This window comes from Heliangelus exortis, chromosome 18, assembly GCF_036169615.1.
Source record: "Heliangelus exortis chromosome 18, bHelExo1.hap1, whole genome shotgun sequence".
NCBI lineage: Eukaryota > Metazoa > Chordata > Aves > Apodiformes > Trochilidae > Heliangelus > Heliangelus exortis.
Window position 1 is genome coordinate 2,651,629 of NC_092439.1, and position 14,435 is coordinate 2,666,063.

The window sequence follows — 14,435 nt, forward strand, 5'->3', positions numbered from 1 at the left end:
TGCTTTTGGGATATGATTCAATTTTTTATTTTTTTTCTGCAACTGTTTTTTTCTTTGCACTCACAACGCTGTTTCTTGGCGTGTCTCGCACCAAATAAAAAATGGCAGAAAATGAAAACAGTAATTGTGTGCTAGACAAGAGTCAAGTTCAAGATTAGGCTCATTTCTGCTGTATCCTCATCACCCATAACTGGATTATTGATTAGTACTACTCCTGCTGAAGAAAAACTTTGAAAATAAAGCTGAATCCATGTGCACCTGATATCTGTAAGCAGCTGGTTGGACCTTTAGCTGCACAACTGGGCTTGCTCACTACTTTGAAGGCAATCATGCAAGCCAGTTATCATCATCAGTTGGGTCCTGCCTTTTAAAATGGCTCAAGCAAGCATCATCTGAAGGCTGAAACCTACCAATCTGAGTCAGCCACCTTGCAATGCAGCCATAGACTTCATCCAGGATGATGATGACCACCAGATTGATGATGACAGCAGTGGCGGTGACGGTGACCCGAACGCTCGACCTCCCCGAGGGAGTGGAACTGATTGCCAGTGCTGCTGCAGTGGAGATCCTGTATATGATGACTCCAAACACTATAGCAAAGGTCAGGCCAACCTGCAAGCAAGGATAACACAGCCTCTTATGAAAGATTTAACTATAAATACTTTGGTTTGGGACTTAGCAAGGACCTTAAAGATGGGATCTCTGGGCCACATCCTAAGTCCACCCAATTCTGCATCTTTCTGTGGGAAAAGATCCTCTTTTGCTGGTAACTTGATCACCACATGAAAAATGATAGCACAATCACATGCAAAAGGCTTTTTTAAAAGGCATCTTAATGTAAACTACTTCCTTCTAATTAAATAATACAGGACTATATTTTAGCCCTAACAGTACCAGCATATACACAGGGTGTTTGCTTTATTATAAAAGAAAGGCAGGGTTGGAAGCAGGGGGGAGAGTTTCAGCTTTAGCAGGCACAGAAGCCTTCAAATACCCTGCTCAGGCATCTTATGGTGGCACAATGCTAAACTGGAATTAAATCAATGAGCTTCCTGGCAACGTGAAGGTGCACAAAACTTACTTACTCAGTGTTTTCATTGCTTAAACAGAGGCATAATTTAAAAATGTGATTTTTTGCAGGTACCAATTCTTAGCTGAAAATATCAGATTTCCATTCTCTGGATACACAAGTATTAAAAAAAATGCAACAACCCCAAAATAGAATCCTTATCCCCAAAAAACAAACTAACTGAGTTAGTCTGGCATATTCTACCTTTGGAAGGGACTAGAAACATTTCTATCCATCAGCCAATCTGTTCCATGTCTTGGATTGTGGTGGTAATTTCCAATTCCATGCCCTCATTTTTCCCCTACCCTATTTAGGTATTCTTATTTCTTTACTGGAAAGAGATGACAAATAAGAAATAGAAGCTCTTGAGAAGATTTTCTATTATAAAACAATACAATGCTTGATTTTTTTATTGGGGAAAAGCCATAATGAATCACATCAATCTTATAAAGTCTGTCCTGGCCCCACTAACATATCCATCACTTCTGTTCTATACAATAACTTGGTAATACACACATTTCAGTTTTTGCCAGGGTGATGCTTACCATGAAGAGAATGCCAACAAAATTGGTTAAATAGGCTGGGAAACGATCCTTCCATGTCAGCTTCTCTTTATCTGTCTAAAATTGGAGGAGGAAAAGGGTACATTCAGTAAAGATGGAGCATCTGATTTTGCACAAGACAAAAGCAAAAGGGGAGGGAAAAAAACCAAAAAAAAGAACAACCAAAAATCCAGGCTAGCAAATACACAACCAGTGAGAAGATGCAAGGACACAGTGTTTACAGTTCCAATTCCACACAGGCAAATTGTTTACTCTGTATCTAGGTTCCAACCAGTCAAGTGCCTGTACTATGAGTATAAATAAACCTGATTTTTCTGTATACTTTTTTGAAGGAAACATGCAAATAGGCTGTCAGGAACCATGAAGTAAGATCTCTCACTGTTAAATATTTCCTTTTGCTTTCCCTAGAAAAATTTGCCTTTTCCCCTCTCCCTCCCCAGTTAATATTTGCATCTTTGCAGTTGCCCAAGTGGTTCCACTGAAGCATGGATTAAATATGCTACTGGTAACTCCAAGGTGAGCAAACAGTTAGGCAAGATCTCATTTTAATGTGTTGTAAGACTTGAAATTTCTTGAATTAAGTGATTTTTAACAACCTGCCCATCCACGTGGCATTCAATGGACCAGGCAATCAGAGTTAAGATGTGCTTGTATACTGACTCTTTTTATAGGATACCCTAAATGAAGTCAACCATCCACAGCCTGAATTTGGCTACGAAAAGTTCATTTAGAAAATTTTTGCTCATCTAGAGCCCTTCATAAGCTTTGATGCCAGGAATTGTTTCTAAACACCAAAAAATAAACAGCAAAAGGAACTTTACGGAAGATGCCGCACGTGTTAGAACGAACAGAAAATTATTGCTCAAATGCTATTTTTGTCACATGCATGTTGGCTCAGGGAAGTGCAAGCAACTCTCTCAACATAAGGCCCATGCTCCACTGCAAAATGTAGTGTCAGTTTGGGAGGGAAAATCTAAGATTAGCCATGCACTGCCATTCCCAATGCCTAGGAACAGTGTCCCAAAAAGTGCTGAGGAAACAAGGGGAGGAGGGAGAAGAAACCCAGAACTGAATGTGAATATTAAACAAAGGTTCAACAGCCAAAACCAAATCGATTTGTGTCTTCCATAATTACTCATAATTTGAGTTGCTTCATAAGTTTGAACAAAAAGAACCAATTTCACCCCAGTCATGACTGTCTTAACTCTTTGTCTCCATTTGTTTGCTGTCTCTTCTGGGAAATATCGATGCTTCTGATGGCAGTCAAAGAAACAAAAACAGGATTGGGCAATACAGTACTGCAAAGCACTGCTCAGTCAATCTATATATTCTTTACTGACTCAGCATACATAACAATTTAGCCACAAGTGAATGCTCTATTAGTTTGCTTTAGGTTAATCAAACAATAACAAAAGACAAACTCTTGCCCCAAATTCTGGGGTAGATCAAGCAATCCTGCAAAGGGATATTCCTTTTTTTATTTAGGACTGTGCCTTTTTTTTTTTTTTTTCCCTAAAGCTTTTCCTATAAAAATTATTTTTTTCAAATGGACTTCTCTTGACAAAGAAGAGCAATTTCTGGTTGAGCTTTAGCTATTTTTTTCTTTAAGAAAATTTCCAAGTTGTCTTACAACTTTTTTGAACTTTTAACACTCTAGATCCCAGTGAAAGATAATTACAGAGTCTTTCAGAAAAATCTCCTTTTCTCACGTTTCCCAAATTAGTAACATCCAAATTGAACACTGCCCAAAAAGTTATAAATAGTCTGGTTAAAAAAAAAAAATCCTCTCTTCCTTGCTCAGCTTCCCTGCTCTGATATTTTGAGGCCACCATTCATTAATTGTCTGATGACCCTACAGCCTTCCACATTCAAAATCCGAATTCCTAATATACCCTAATTATGGTGAATTGCAGGTTTTTAGCAGAATGATGACTGTATTCCCACATTGTTTATCCAGCTGATAAGAGAACAAGCAACCAATTTTTTTTCTTCATCTGCAGGGGATCTGAAAGCAGTGCTGTGAGTAAACACAGGGTGCTGAGCCACTTCCACAGGACACCCCCTAGAGTAACAGGAACACTCCACCAGCAGCTGGGTAATAACTTTTAAGATGAGATCTTTAAAGCCATCTTAAAAAGATCTTTAAGAAGAGATCTTTTAAAATCTTTCAGAAGATTTCAAAAAAAGATCTTTTAAGAGGGGCCCAATAGTACTCAAATATAAACACCAAACAAAAATCAGACAGGTTCAGTTTAATGCCAGCTCATTCTGCTCAGGCTGACTCTTTAAGTGTGCTTATGTTAAGGTGGTTATTGCAGTTTTATTTTAATTGGGTTTTCCCAATTTAGGAAATCCCAACTTAGGGCACGGCTCCACAGTCCTGCGCCACTGGACATGCAAAAGAGGAAGTTCTTTTTTTTTGCATTTTTTTAATGCATTTATTTCTCTACTCAAAAACACCATGGCACAAACATCTGAATTCTTGCAGCGATGGGGGAACAACCTCTGGCAGGGTGGAAACCAACATGTGAGGGATAAAAAGGAGTTTTTCCAAATCCATCTGCTGCTGACAGACAGGAACAGGGAAGGAGTTTCAGCCTTTAGCAAAAGCTTCTCGTGGGAATTGCACCATCTCTTGGTGAGAGGCAGGTGCCCCAGGAGGGCTGGCAGCACCTTTTTCAGAGCAATGTGAAGAACAAAGTTAAAAGCAGGAGTGAGAGCTCCCTTATCCCATGGAATGAAATGGAACTGACGTGTTTAAAAAGGCAGAAAGTTATTATCAAAGCTGGAATTTGGCAAGGAAATTGGTGTTAGTACTGTTCTTTAGTGCTCCAATAATACTTTTGTTTACAAAATAAACAGAACACCTGAGAGGCTGCAGGAACTTAGACTGGCATAGAGGAGTTTGTGTTGTTAGAGTTTTCTTGAGATTGATTCAACAACCCAACAGGAACAGGCCTTCAATCCATCTCAATTAACTTCCCTTAGCCACACTCCTATATCTAATTATTAAAGACATTTTTAGACTTAATGAGATCTTTTGCACTGGCAGACAAGAAACATCCCGTGTGTGCAAGGACCAAAGACATCTGGAACTGAAACACAACGTGCAGCAACACTTTTCTACCTGTTTCTTATGCTTGGCTCAGTGCCTGCTGTAACAACCTCCTTTTTCAAAGTTTTTCTTAAAAAGTGGAACAAACAGATGTTTTTACCATACCTCTTTATGTTTGTGTTCTTTTCTCAACGATTTTTTTAAAACTTTGGCTTCATATTCTGCCCTTGGATGATCCTGTGGAATAAGTCATATTTAATAAAAGCAAAATTATTTGCCTTCTGTAGCTGCTACATCTGATCTGCTTGCAGGTCAATTTCCTAGCAATTTTCAAGTTTTTAAACTGAATTTTAATTCACTTACTATGTCATTCATGTTAATCTATACCTGGCTGTAATTAGAATAAAAACAGTGTTAACCCTCTATCATTTACAGTTCTACAGCAACTGCAGAACAATCACCACTCCCTATCAGACAGCCCCATGCAATGCTACAGAAATTAAATTTAATCTGTAAGAGCACAACCTGCAGGCTCCAACCACATGACATTAGGCCTGGATTTTAATTCTTTATCTTTTCAATAAAAATTAGGTTTTGAATGGCATTAACTGGCATTTCAACAATCCCCATCCCACAAAGGGAAGCAATTATCTGCTGTCAGCCTGGAAAATACTTGGCTTTGGGATCAATCAGTTGGAATCTTCCCCTAATTCTGTCGTGGACAGCACTGAGAAATTATCCATGTGCATTGAAGGAGAGGGTGTAGGAAACACTCAGAAGTAAGAGACAGCCAAAAGATTCAGAAATATTCACGGATTCAGAATTCACAATCATTACACATTCAAAAGATTCAGAGTTGACAATAATGGATCAGATGGGAAACAGAAGGGAGTTGAAAAAAGTCTGAACAAGTGGAGAGGGGAATGGTGTAAAAGGCAAAGTAACCAGTGGGAGGTCTAAAGAAAATCTGATGCTCAAAAAAGAAGAGGTGGAGATCAAAAGATGACATCAGTAGACATGTAATAAAAAAGGTACGAGGAATTTAAAAAAAAAATGTTTTCCAAACCTTGACTGCCTCCTTCAGGAAACCAGAAAAAAAACCAAGAAAAACAAGAAAAAAAACAAAAACACAAAAAATTGATTACTGAACTGTTGCAGATCATATTGGATTTATATTTTTAAAATGACATGAAACAGGCATAGGTACAGTGGATGGCTAGAGACTACCAAGGAAAATCAGTCTGTTCATGTCCTACACCATTTCCTAACATTCCTGAGTACTGCATGAACAAGGTATCCCTAAAAACACCAGAAGATGAGACACTTTGGGATTTATTTATCACCTGAAACCCTGACTCTTCAGCATGATCCCAGCTGATGTTTCAGCCAAATCAGAAACTAGAGGAGCTTCAATTCTTTGCCAAACTCATGACTGTGTTATCTGGAGCTGACTGTACAAAACAAAGACCAAACTACACTGTATTAACAGCTGCTGGGGTAGCTGTGTGGAGCTCTGAACTCCAACATGAAGGGGACTGACATTGGAAAGATACAGTTAATCCTTTCTACTTTCATGTGTGCTAACAACAAGTTACCAAAAATAAAAGAGCACTATAGCATCCAGGAAATAAATCCCTATATTCTTGCCCAGTAAACTAGGTGTCACCTCCTAAAGTGCACGGCATAGGGAATAGTGCACATCAATATATCATGGAGGAGATAAAGATATTAAGAGAAGATAAATTGAAGATAAAATGATTTTGGGGGTGAGGGGAACTGCCTCATCAAGCTGCATAGTGTGAAACCCAAGGTTTTGGTTTCACGTGAGCAGTATTTGTTGTGTAGCTATTTAGAACACCTAGAGGTAAGACAAGGGCAGTCATGCCTCTTTTAATAATAACAACAGTAAAAAAAAAAAGAGCTGGCAAACAAACCAGAGAGTGCCTGTATGACCCACAGGTCCTGGCTCAGCCCCTGCAGTGAGGTTTGGGCATCAGGGTTTGTCACATTTGATGGGGAAATGGAAGGGGCCTGATGGGACTGGGTTATGGTCTAGGAAGGTGTTTTCTGGTTTTGCAAAGCACAAAATTAAAAACAAAGAGGTGGAATACAGCCTCTCAGCTGGCTAAAGGTTTTCTCTTCTTTCCTTAGAAAACTTTGTTAACTTTACGATGTTTATTCATAAAGATTTAGGATTTCTCCCTTTCATCTTATTTAGCACACTCAGTTTAAACCTGTCTAAATATATATATATATATATATTTTTTTTTTTTATTTTTTGGCAAATGACAAGAAGCATATATACCTCCCCACTGTGTCCCTCCCAGTGCCCCAAGCCCAAATGTCTGGCAGTATTTTCTTGGATACTTTCCAAGTCAGGGTTTGATCCTGGATCATTAAAGTTAATAGCAAATTTTCAGTACCTTTTTTTTTTTTTTTCCCCCCCACAATGCTGTTACTTTATCAACTTCAATACCTTCATTTCTGATTTACAGCAATGGGAGCTGAATGAGGTTCTTGGTTGTTAGCACCCTGACATCAGCCCAGCAGTAATGTCTGAGCTGTATATTCCAAGGCTGTGCTGCTAGGTGTGACCTGACTACACACTTAAAAAAAAAAAATTGAAAGCTATACAATGATGTTTCCATGGAAACAAACCCTACCAGTCATCCCCTGCTATAAAACTTCAAATAGTTCATGCATAGGATTTTCCTTTCTTCTAAGGGACAGAACCACCCCACAAGGAGTTCCCTGTGAGTCAGTGCCTACGGGCTCAGAGCAAGGAGCAATCAGGAAAGCCAGGGTGGAAATCAAAGAATCAGAAGTAGAAGGACAAACCTCCTCCTCCTCAAACCCAGTCAGGTCCCACCGGTAGTTGAGACGCATCTGTTTTCTCTTCCAGTGTTCCATAAAGGTGGCAGCTGAAACAACAGTCAGCACCAATATATAGGTCAATTATTTTGACATTATACCCCCAAAAATCACATCAACATTTATTACACCCTCAGCTTCATGTGGAAAGATGACCATGATTTTTCTAAGGGGTGTAAGAAAAAGTCAGACACACAAATTTTGTTGAAATACTTGTGTGACTCGTGATGCAGTTGATCTTCACCTGCTTATTATTCCATCTGGAGGTCATAAAACACAACCATAAGGTTGGAAAAAACCTCTAAGATCATCAAGCCCAATCATCAGCTCAATGCCCACCACACCATGCCCTCAAGTGCCATGTCTACATTTTTTGACCACCTCCTGTGTCCACACAAACCTGTGCTTTATCTATGCAAATATGACTGATTTAATGAGCCCTGTGTAATTATTTCCTTACAGATATCCGTAGCAAGCATTTTTATTTTGCTGTCATTACATCTCTCTAGTGGCTGTAATGGTGCAGTGAGCTCTAGCCAGCACACCCAAACCCAGAATCTCATTCCAGTGTGAAAGCTGGAGGTGGGCAGGCTGTTAAATAAGCAGCAATTAAGGGGTTTTATGATTAGAAATGCTGCCATTTGCTTGTTGATAGAGAAGACTTATAGAACCCTCATTAAAGCAATTTTTAAGTCCCAATAAATGATCCCAGTCTGTATCAGTCTGTGCCTGAGACCAAGTGAGTTCTCAGAGGACATATTTACATGCTGGGAATACACCAGTGCTGTATAATAAATAAATGGTTATGAAAGAGGCAAATCTACCAAGAAATGGTGTTCCCAGAGGAGTTCCCCACACTGAGTATTAACAGATGTGCTCAGAAACATTTGTGTCCAGAAAAACCAGACAGGGAGAGGGTAAGAGAGTTGAACAGAGAGGAAAGGACACCCTGATGACTGCAGGCAGGTGAGAGTCATGACATTCTTTTGCCTTCCAAGCAAACCTCTCACATGAAAAACATAAAACTGAGCTTCTTTACAAGCCATAGGATTCCTATAAATCTGGGTGGCCACAGCTGTATCTTAAGAGGGTCTGTGTCACCCTCCTGGAACTGCCTCCCCTCTCCCTCTCACCAACAGTTCTTGTGCCAGGGTCTGCAGCTTCCACATACAGGAAAAAATATGGAAAAAGAATGTGGCATCATTTCCCATTGCTACTCAGAATCCTTCTGTGGAACTGACTTTGAACAATGCAGAATGAAAAGGCATCAGGAACAGAGCCAACCCCTTGCAAAAGCCCTGGGTGAACGTGCCAGGTAGTGATGCACCCCTGCTCTGCCAAGCCCCCTGCATTTCCATGTCACTTCCAGGCCCAAAAGCGTAAGGAGAGCTTAAAAATTCCCAGAGGTTACAGATGGAATGATCTTATCTGGATTATCTGTCATTTTTAATGCCATTTAATCCCAAGCAGCACTGGGCCATGGTCCACGTTTAATGCTGAACTTGACTGGAGCCCAGCTCAGGGAGTGCTAGAACTGCTTTAATGCTTGTCTGAGTGGTGTTACAATACCACATGATACAAAGAAAACTTTGCCAAATGTTTGCCCACAATAAAACCCACAAACTTAGGGTAATTTTCTTGCTATGCCAATGGTGTTCTGGGCCACCTGGTTCTTCAGGTCCCCTCTGCTTCAACTCTTCAACTGTACATGAGCCTAAAACTTCTCCTTACCCACAGAGGTGCTCACAAAAGGCACTGAAGACTACAAACATGCCTACATTTAGAGACAATTATTGCTGATACTATTTCCTCAAGAAACAAAGTGCTTGTTTCATTAAAAAAAATAAAATAATTCTGACAAATCCCTTAGAAATTAAACTTGCAACAATTCAAATGTGGAAAGAGTTCTTACTATCTCAATTCAAAAAGGACCTTTTTCAAGCATTTATTTTATATGGTATTGTACCACAGTAAAACCTTATGGTGACCCTGGAGAACTTGAAGAATTTCACATCCTACCCCAAAACTGTCTCAGATAACAGGCCTGATTTTGTACACTGAGTTCGTGGACAAAAAAACCACTGCTTTAAATTGAATTCTGTGGAGTTGTACTAAAATCAGCCTAGAGGAATGTTAATGTAAAAACAGCTCCCAATGTGCTAGAGCAAATAAAAACTTGGGCTATGTTTTCAGGATTAAATATAATCCAAACCAGGGTATTTGCTAACTCACAACAAGGGCTCCCAGTTACAAACATGGGGTTTTAACCCCATCAGTTCCCCTTTATTTTAATTGCCCTCTTGGCCCCCCAGAAAGTCCAGCTGGAGGCTCCTTTCCACCAGAAGCACGTAGGTCCCCACTGCTCCTCCAGAAGGGAGAAAAGCCCTCATTAACTATTCCTGAAGACACAAAGATTTCATGAGAGGGTTAATATTTTTTTCACTAAGTTCTACAGAAGTGCCAAGAAAGGTTAAGTGACATGCTCAAAGTACAAGTGTAGTCAGCATCAGAAAAAGTATCTATAACACCACTGCTCCTGCTTCATGGTCTACAAGCACTATGCCTGCCTGCTGATAAACTTAATTGCATCTCAGAGCACACTCAAGAATCAATGTTGGTTTGTCCTGAGATGCTAAAGGCCATTACACTTCCCTGTGGAGCCTTCTCCTCAACCCCAGAGTACATTACAACATTTCTTCTGTAATGTTCTAAAGTGGAAGCTGGCTCTGCAAATAGATTTTTTTTTTCCCCCCTCTTTTTGGCAAGCTGTGCAATCCTGTTAATGAAATTTTGACATACCACACAGCAGTTTTATGACAGATGCTTAACAATTTCATTTGATATTCATCTTGAGCAGCTTTTTGAATCTCAGCCTTCAGTCCAGATATAAATTTAGGGGTGACAGTTTCATGGGAAAGAAAAAGAAAAAATAAAGAGAGAGGAGTTCTTCATATAATTAACTGCCTGAGTATAAATACACTGCTTTATCTCTTCTGTTTCTTCCTGTTGTGTTTTAAATAATTAAAAGCTTAACATGAAGGCCTCTATCTTCTTACCCCAGAGGGCCATGAAGACTGAGAAGAAGACAGTGGCAGGGTTATCAAAGAGATGACTCGCGCGGGCGGTGGCGCAGGCAGAGCTCATCTTCCAGTAACTGCATGTTCTGTCACACAGGGGACACATGGTGATGTTGTTCCTCTGGTCACACATTTCCATACTGCAACAAAGCAACAAGACAGAGAAAAAAGCAGGGTCAGTAGGGCTCCAATGTCCTTTCTGTGCACAGCATCTGTCTCTGGTCTGTAGGACCATCAGGAACCATCAGGTTCCCAGCTCCTGTCCCAAGGAGCATCCCTGTCCATAACAGACACTGTTGTAGGGGTTGAGAACCTCAGGAGAGGCTCCTGAATCCCCCTCCATCCCCAACTCCACTTCTAGCTCAGGGAATAAAAGAGCATTATGAGAAGGAAAAAGCTCTGTACTTTTTACTACAGGATCTTACAGAAAAAAAAAAAAAAGAAAGTAAATTTAAAACTTGTTCTTGGTTTGAAACATAACTGCGGGAACAGATAAAGGGAAGTGGTGAATATCAAGAGACTGGAGTTCAACCAATTGAACTTTTTTGCACTCCATCTGTGAAATAGCAACAGTGACAATCCCTTTGACTTCTTCAAGTGCTGGAAGCAGTACAAAGGAATCTTAATGAACAAAATAAAAAGTATCTATTTTGTGATAGCCATTATCTGCTTTGTTACTCAGTGCTCATGCTTGAATAAACGAGGCAATTTTCATCTACGGCTGATGAAGCACGTAGGGCAAATAATGCAAAATCATAAGGCTTTAAAAATACTATAATACAAAACTTGTTTAAAAATTAAAATTAGTAAGACTTCAAGATTTTGTTAACGTGAACACAATTGCTGATTTTTTTTGGCATGTATATTCTTGATTCCTCTTTATGTCACACAATGCCCTCAATATTTTATGATGGGAAGCACTCAGCCCCATCATTAGCAGTATTTTCTTGGTTTGTTTTAACATAATGATCTGAGTTAGGAAAAAAGGAAAAAAGCAACCCAACACCTGAGCAACTGGCCAAGAATTATTTTTAGTACATCAGTGCAAACTCCACAAGTAATATCAACAATAAACACTAACGATTCGGAAAGGCTCCACACCACTACCCTTGCTAGAGCTCCATCACTTGCTGTGAGGCTCCAAACTCCTCCATCCATGAGAGGTGGCTTCTTTTTAGGCAGAGCTTCCAAAAGATGGAAGAGGAAAAAGGACAAGAGGTGGGAAAACACCTTACTCTACGAAGAACCAGACAGAGCTGGGGCAGCAAACATCAATTATTTAGGGGTCCTGCTAGGGGTGGCACAGGGCAAACCCTAGAAACCAGGAGGCAGAGTTTCAGCTGTGGTTGCCCCAGATGTTACTGACAAAACATTTCTAGAGACAGGCAATGTTTTACTTTGAGTTTCTAGGGGCCCCCAGAAACAGAACCTATCTATTTACTTCTTTTACCTTGGTATATTCTCATCCACAGTTGCACAGCCATACAGGAAAACAATAATCCCTACAATCGAAGCTGGAATAAGCATTTGTGTATAAACTCCCAGCCAGGCAAAATATAGTCCAATCTTCTCTCCAAAGTATTTTCTGAAATACATTGAATAAAAAAGAGATGAGAGAGAGAAATGTTTCCTATTTCTTAAAATATAACATGGCTAAAATTACAAATCGCAGCTGGATTAAGCATGGAGAAAGTAAGATCTGGTGACCTGTGGGAATTTTTTTCTTCTCAGAGGACTCTCTTTCTCATGATGCCTGGAGTTAATCCAGGGATACAGGCACCATGAAAACCAGGCATTATTTTGCCCTCTGTGTTTCTGTTGTGTAAATTGGATCTTCTGTGAGCTAATAATTTTAAATAAACACTTCATTTTCCCCAGAGAGTCTCGGCTCTCACCAGGAGCAAAGAAAACCCACTAAAAACACGACCCCTTTCACACAAAGTGGGAAAAATCAGTGTGTTTCTAAACCTACAGAAAACTCCTATTCTCTCAAGAAACTTCCTGTTCTCTGGAGACCTCTAGGGTGGTACCCAAGGGCAGATTCCCTGCAGGGACACCCACCCCAGCATCCCCACGCACGGCTTCAGCACTGCCCCACGGGAAGGGGACATTCAGGGCTCAACTCTCACCTCACCAGGTCGATTGGCTGATATTTGTAAAAGACCCCATAGCTTGCCCACTCCTCACACAGCAGCTGTAAAAGAGAAAGGTGTTTTAAAAAAATATTATAAAGCACAACATCCACGAGCCTTTTTCTCTTTTGGTCCCAAGCAAACTGCAGAGCTCAGGCTGGGGATCCGGTCTCACCACTTTGTGGTTTCTAACCCATAATCTGCCAATGCACGCAGCTTGCATTAAGTATTAAAACCAAATTTGATGATTTGGCAGGCTATAATGCAGTGATTAATTCCAGTGCATTAAAAGGCTCTTCAGCAACAGGATTGATAGATAACTACAGCAGGGACAGGGAGAGCAGCTTGATTTTTATGATCTGTAGGAGGTATCTAGCAGAAGGGATGTGAAAGATAAATATGCTTTGAGTTACAAGGCAGAAAAAGTCTAAGAATAAACTGGCTTCTTTTCACCATACAAACTGTTAATACTCAGCATCCATCACCAGACACTGTGCAGAGGTGCCTCAGAGGCTGCCTTTAAGAGTTTTTCAGCTTTAAACTAAAAGAACACAATGACTTCCACTCATCCTTTTGGTTAGGATATGGGCCAAGGAAAACAAAGATCCCCATTAGAGATTTATAAAATTGAATCCCTCACAAAAATAGGTTCCTCTGAGACCTTCAGCTTATCCTTTACTTTGTAAAATATATAAATAGTGCTTCTCAGATCTGATAGTTTTTTCCTTAATTCAGTTCAGCTAACCAAGTAAACAAGAAATCAGTGTGTGTACAGAAAACACTGAGAAGACACAGTGTGCTTGCTGGCCACCCAGTCATCACCTCCTCTGTGGGACAAGAGAAAGAGAAACTTTACATCTGCTTTACATCTCCCTTTACTACTCCTCTCCCTGCTTCAACTCAGTGACATGAACTTGGTAGCAGGATGTTCCTGGACCAGCTCCTGATATTTCAAAGAGATGCTTTCTGCTTTCATTAATTCATCTGGCAACAAGCATCAGCTTTTTATTTTTCCTCAATTGTAAGAGCATGAACTGATTGTTGCCCAGGTATTTCTTTTCATCAACATTGAATAAAAAAGAACTAAATAATTTTTTGTTAAAAAGGCAGATTTTGCACTTTACTTAACAAACCTCCACCAGTGGGTGAAGGCTGCACAACCAGCTCCACTGGGGAAGAAACTCTACAGGGAAGCAAGCTCTAAACCAGTTATCATTACAGAGAAGGCAACATTATTAATCTTCTTTATGGAAGAACAGACTAAACAGGATGTTATTGCTTAAATCTGTAGGTTATTTCATCATGAGCAATTTGACAGATGTCAGCCCATGAGAAAGCTGGGGAGGGCAGACTGGCACTTTTACACTTCTGCCAAATTAACACAAATTTCCAAGCTGAGCTCTTCATGCAAATGGTTCAAGTAATTAAAAAAATAAAAATCCTTTGCTTTTACAGAAATACATCAAAAATATAAACAGACTGTGGATTTTTTCCCTCCACAACTCAAACCCATTCATCTTTATTTGTTTTCTTACAAAAGTAACAGCAGAAACTCAAACCTAGATGCAGGCCTTTGTTAAACAGCAACATGCTTGCAAATTTTATTTGTATTCTGCTTTAGGTTTCTTTCAACCACATTTTTCCAAAAGTTTAAAGGCCAGATGCCTA

At 39.8% G+C, this 14,435-nt stretch overlaps 1 protein-coding gene across 3 annotated transcripts in view; it reads right to left on the reverse strand.

Moving 5' to 3' along the window:
* The window catches only part of ANO1 (anoctamin 1), a 75,011-nt gene that overhangs the window by 11,374 nt on the left and 49,202 nt on the right, over positions 1 to 14,435 (reverse strand). For 2 of the 3 annotated variants that reach the window (XM_071762496.1, XM_071762495.1), the window contains 7 exons: positions 12,765 to 12,829; positions 12,086 to 12,220; positions 10,615 to 10,775; positions 7,526 to 7,608; positions 4,853 to 4,924; positions 1,615 to 1,689; positions 411 to 612 (listed from right to left, as the gene is read on the reverse strand). In XM_071762496.1, coding sequence (XP_071618597.1) covers positions 411 to 612; positions 1,615 to 1,689; positions 4,853 to 4,924; positions 7,526 to 7,608; positions 10,615 to 10,775; positions 12,086 to 12,220; positions 12,765 to 12,829 — 793 coding nt within the window. Of the gene's footprint in view, positions 1 to 410; positions 613 to 1,614; positions 1,690 to 4,852; positions 4,925 to 5,753; positions 5,766 to 7,525; positions 7,609 to 10,614; positions 10,776 to 12,085; positions 12,221 to 12,764; positions 12,830 to 14,435 lie in introns of all 3 variants that reach the window. The other variant, XM_071762494.1, reaches the window with a different exon arrangement.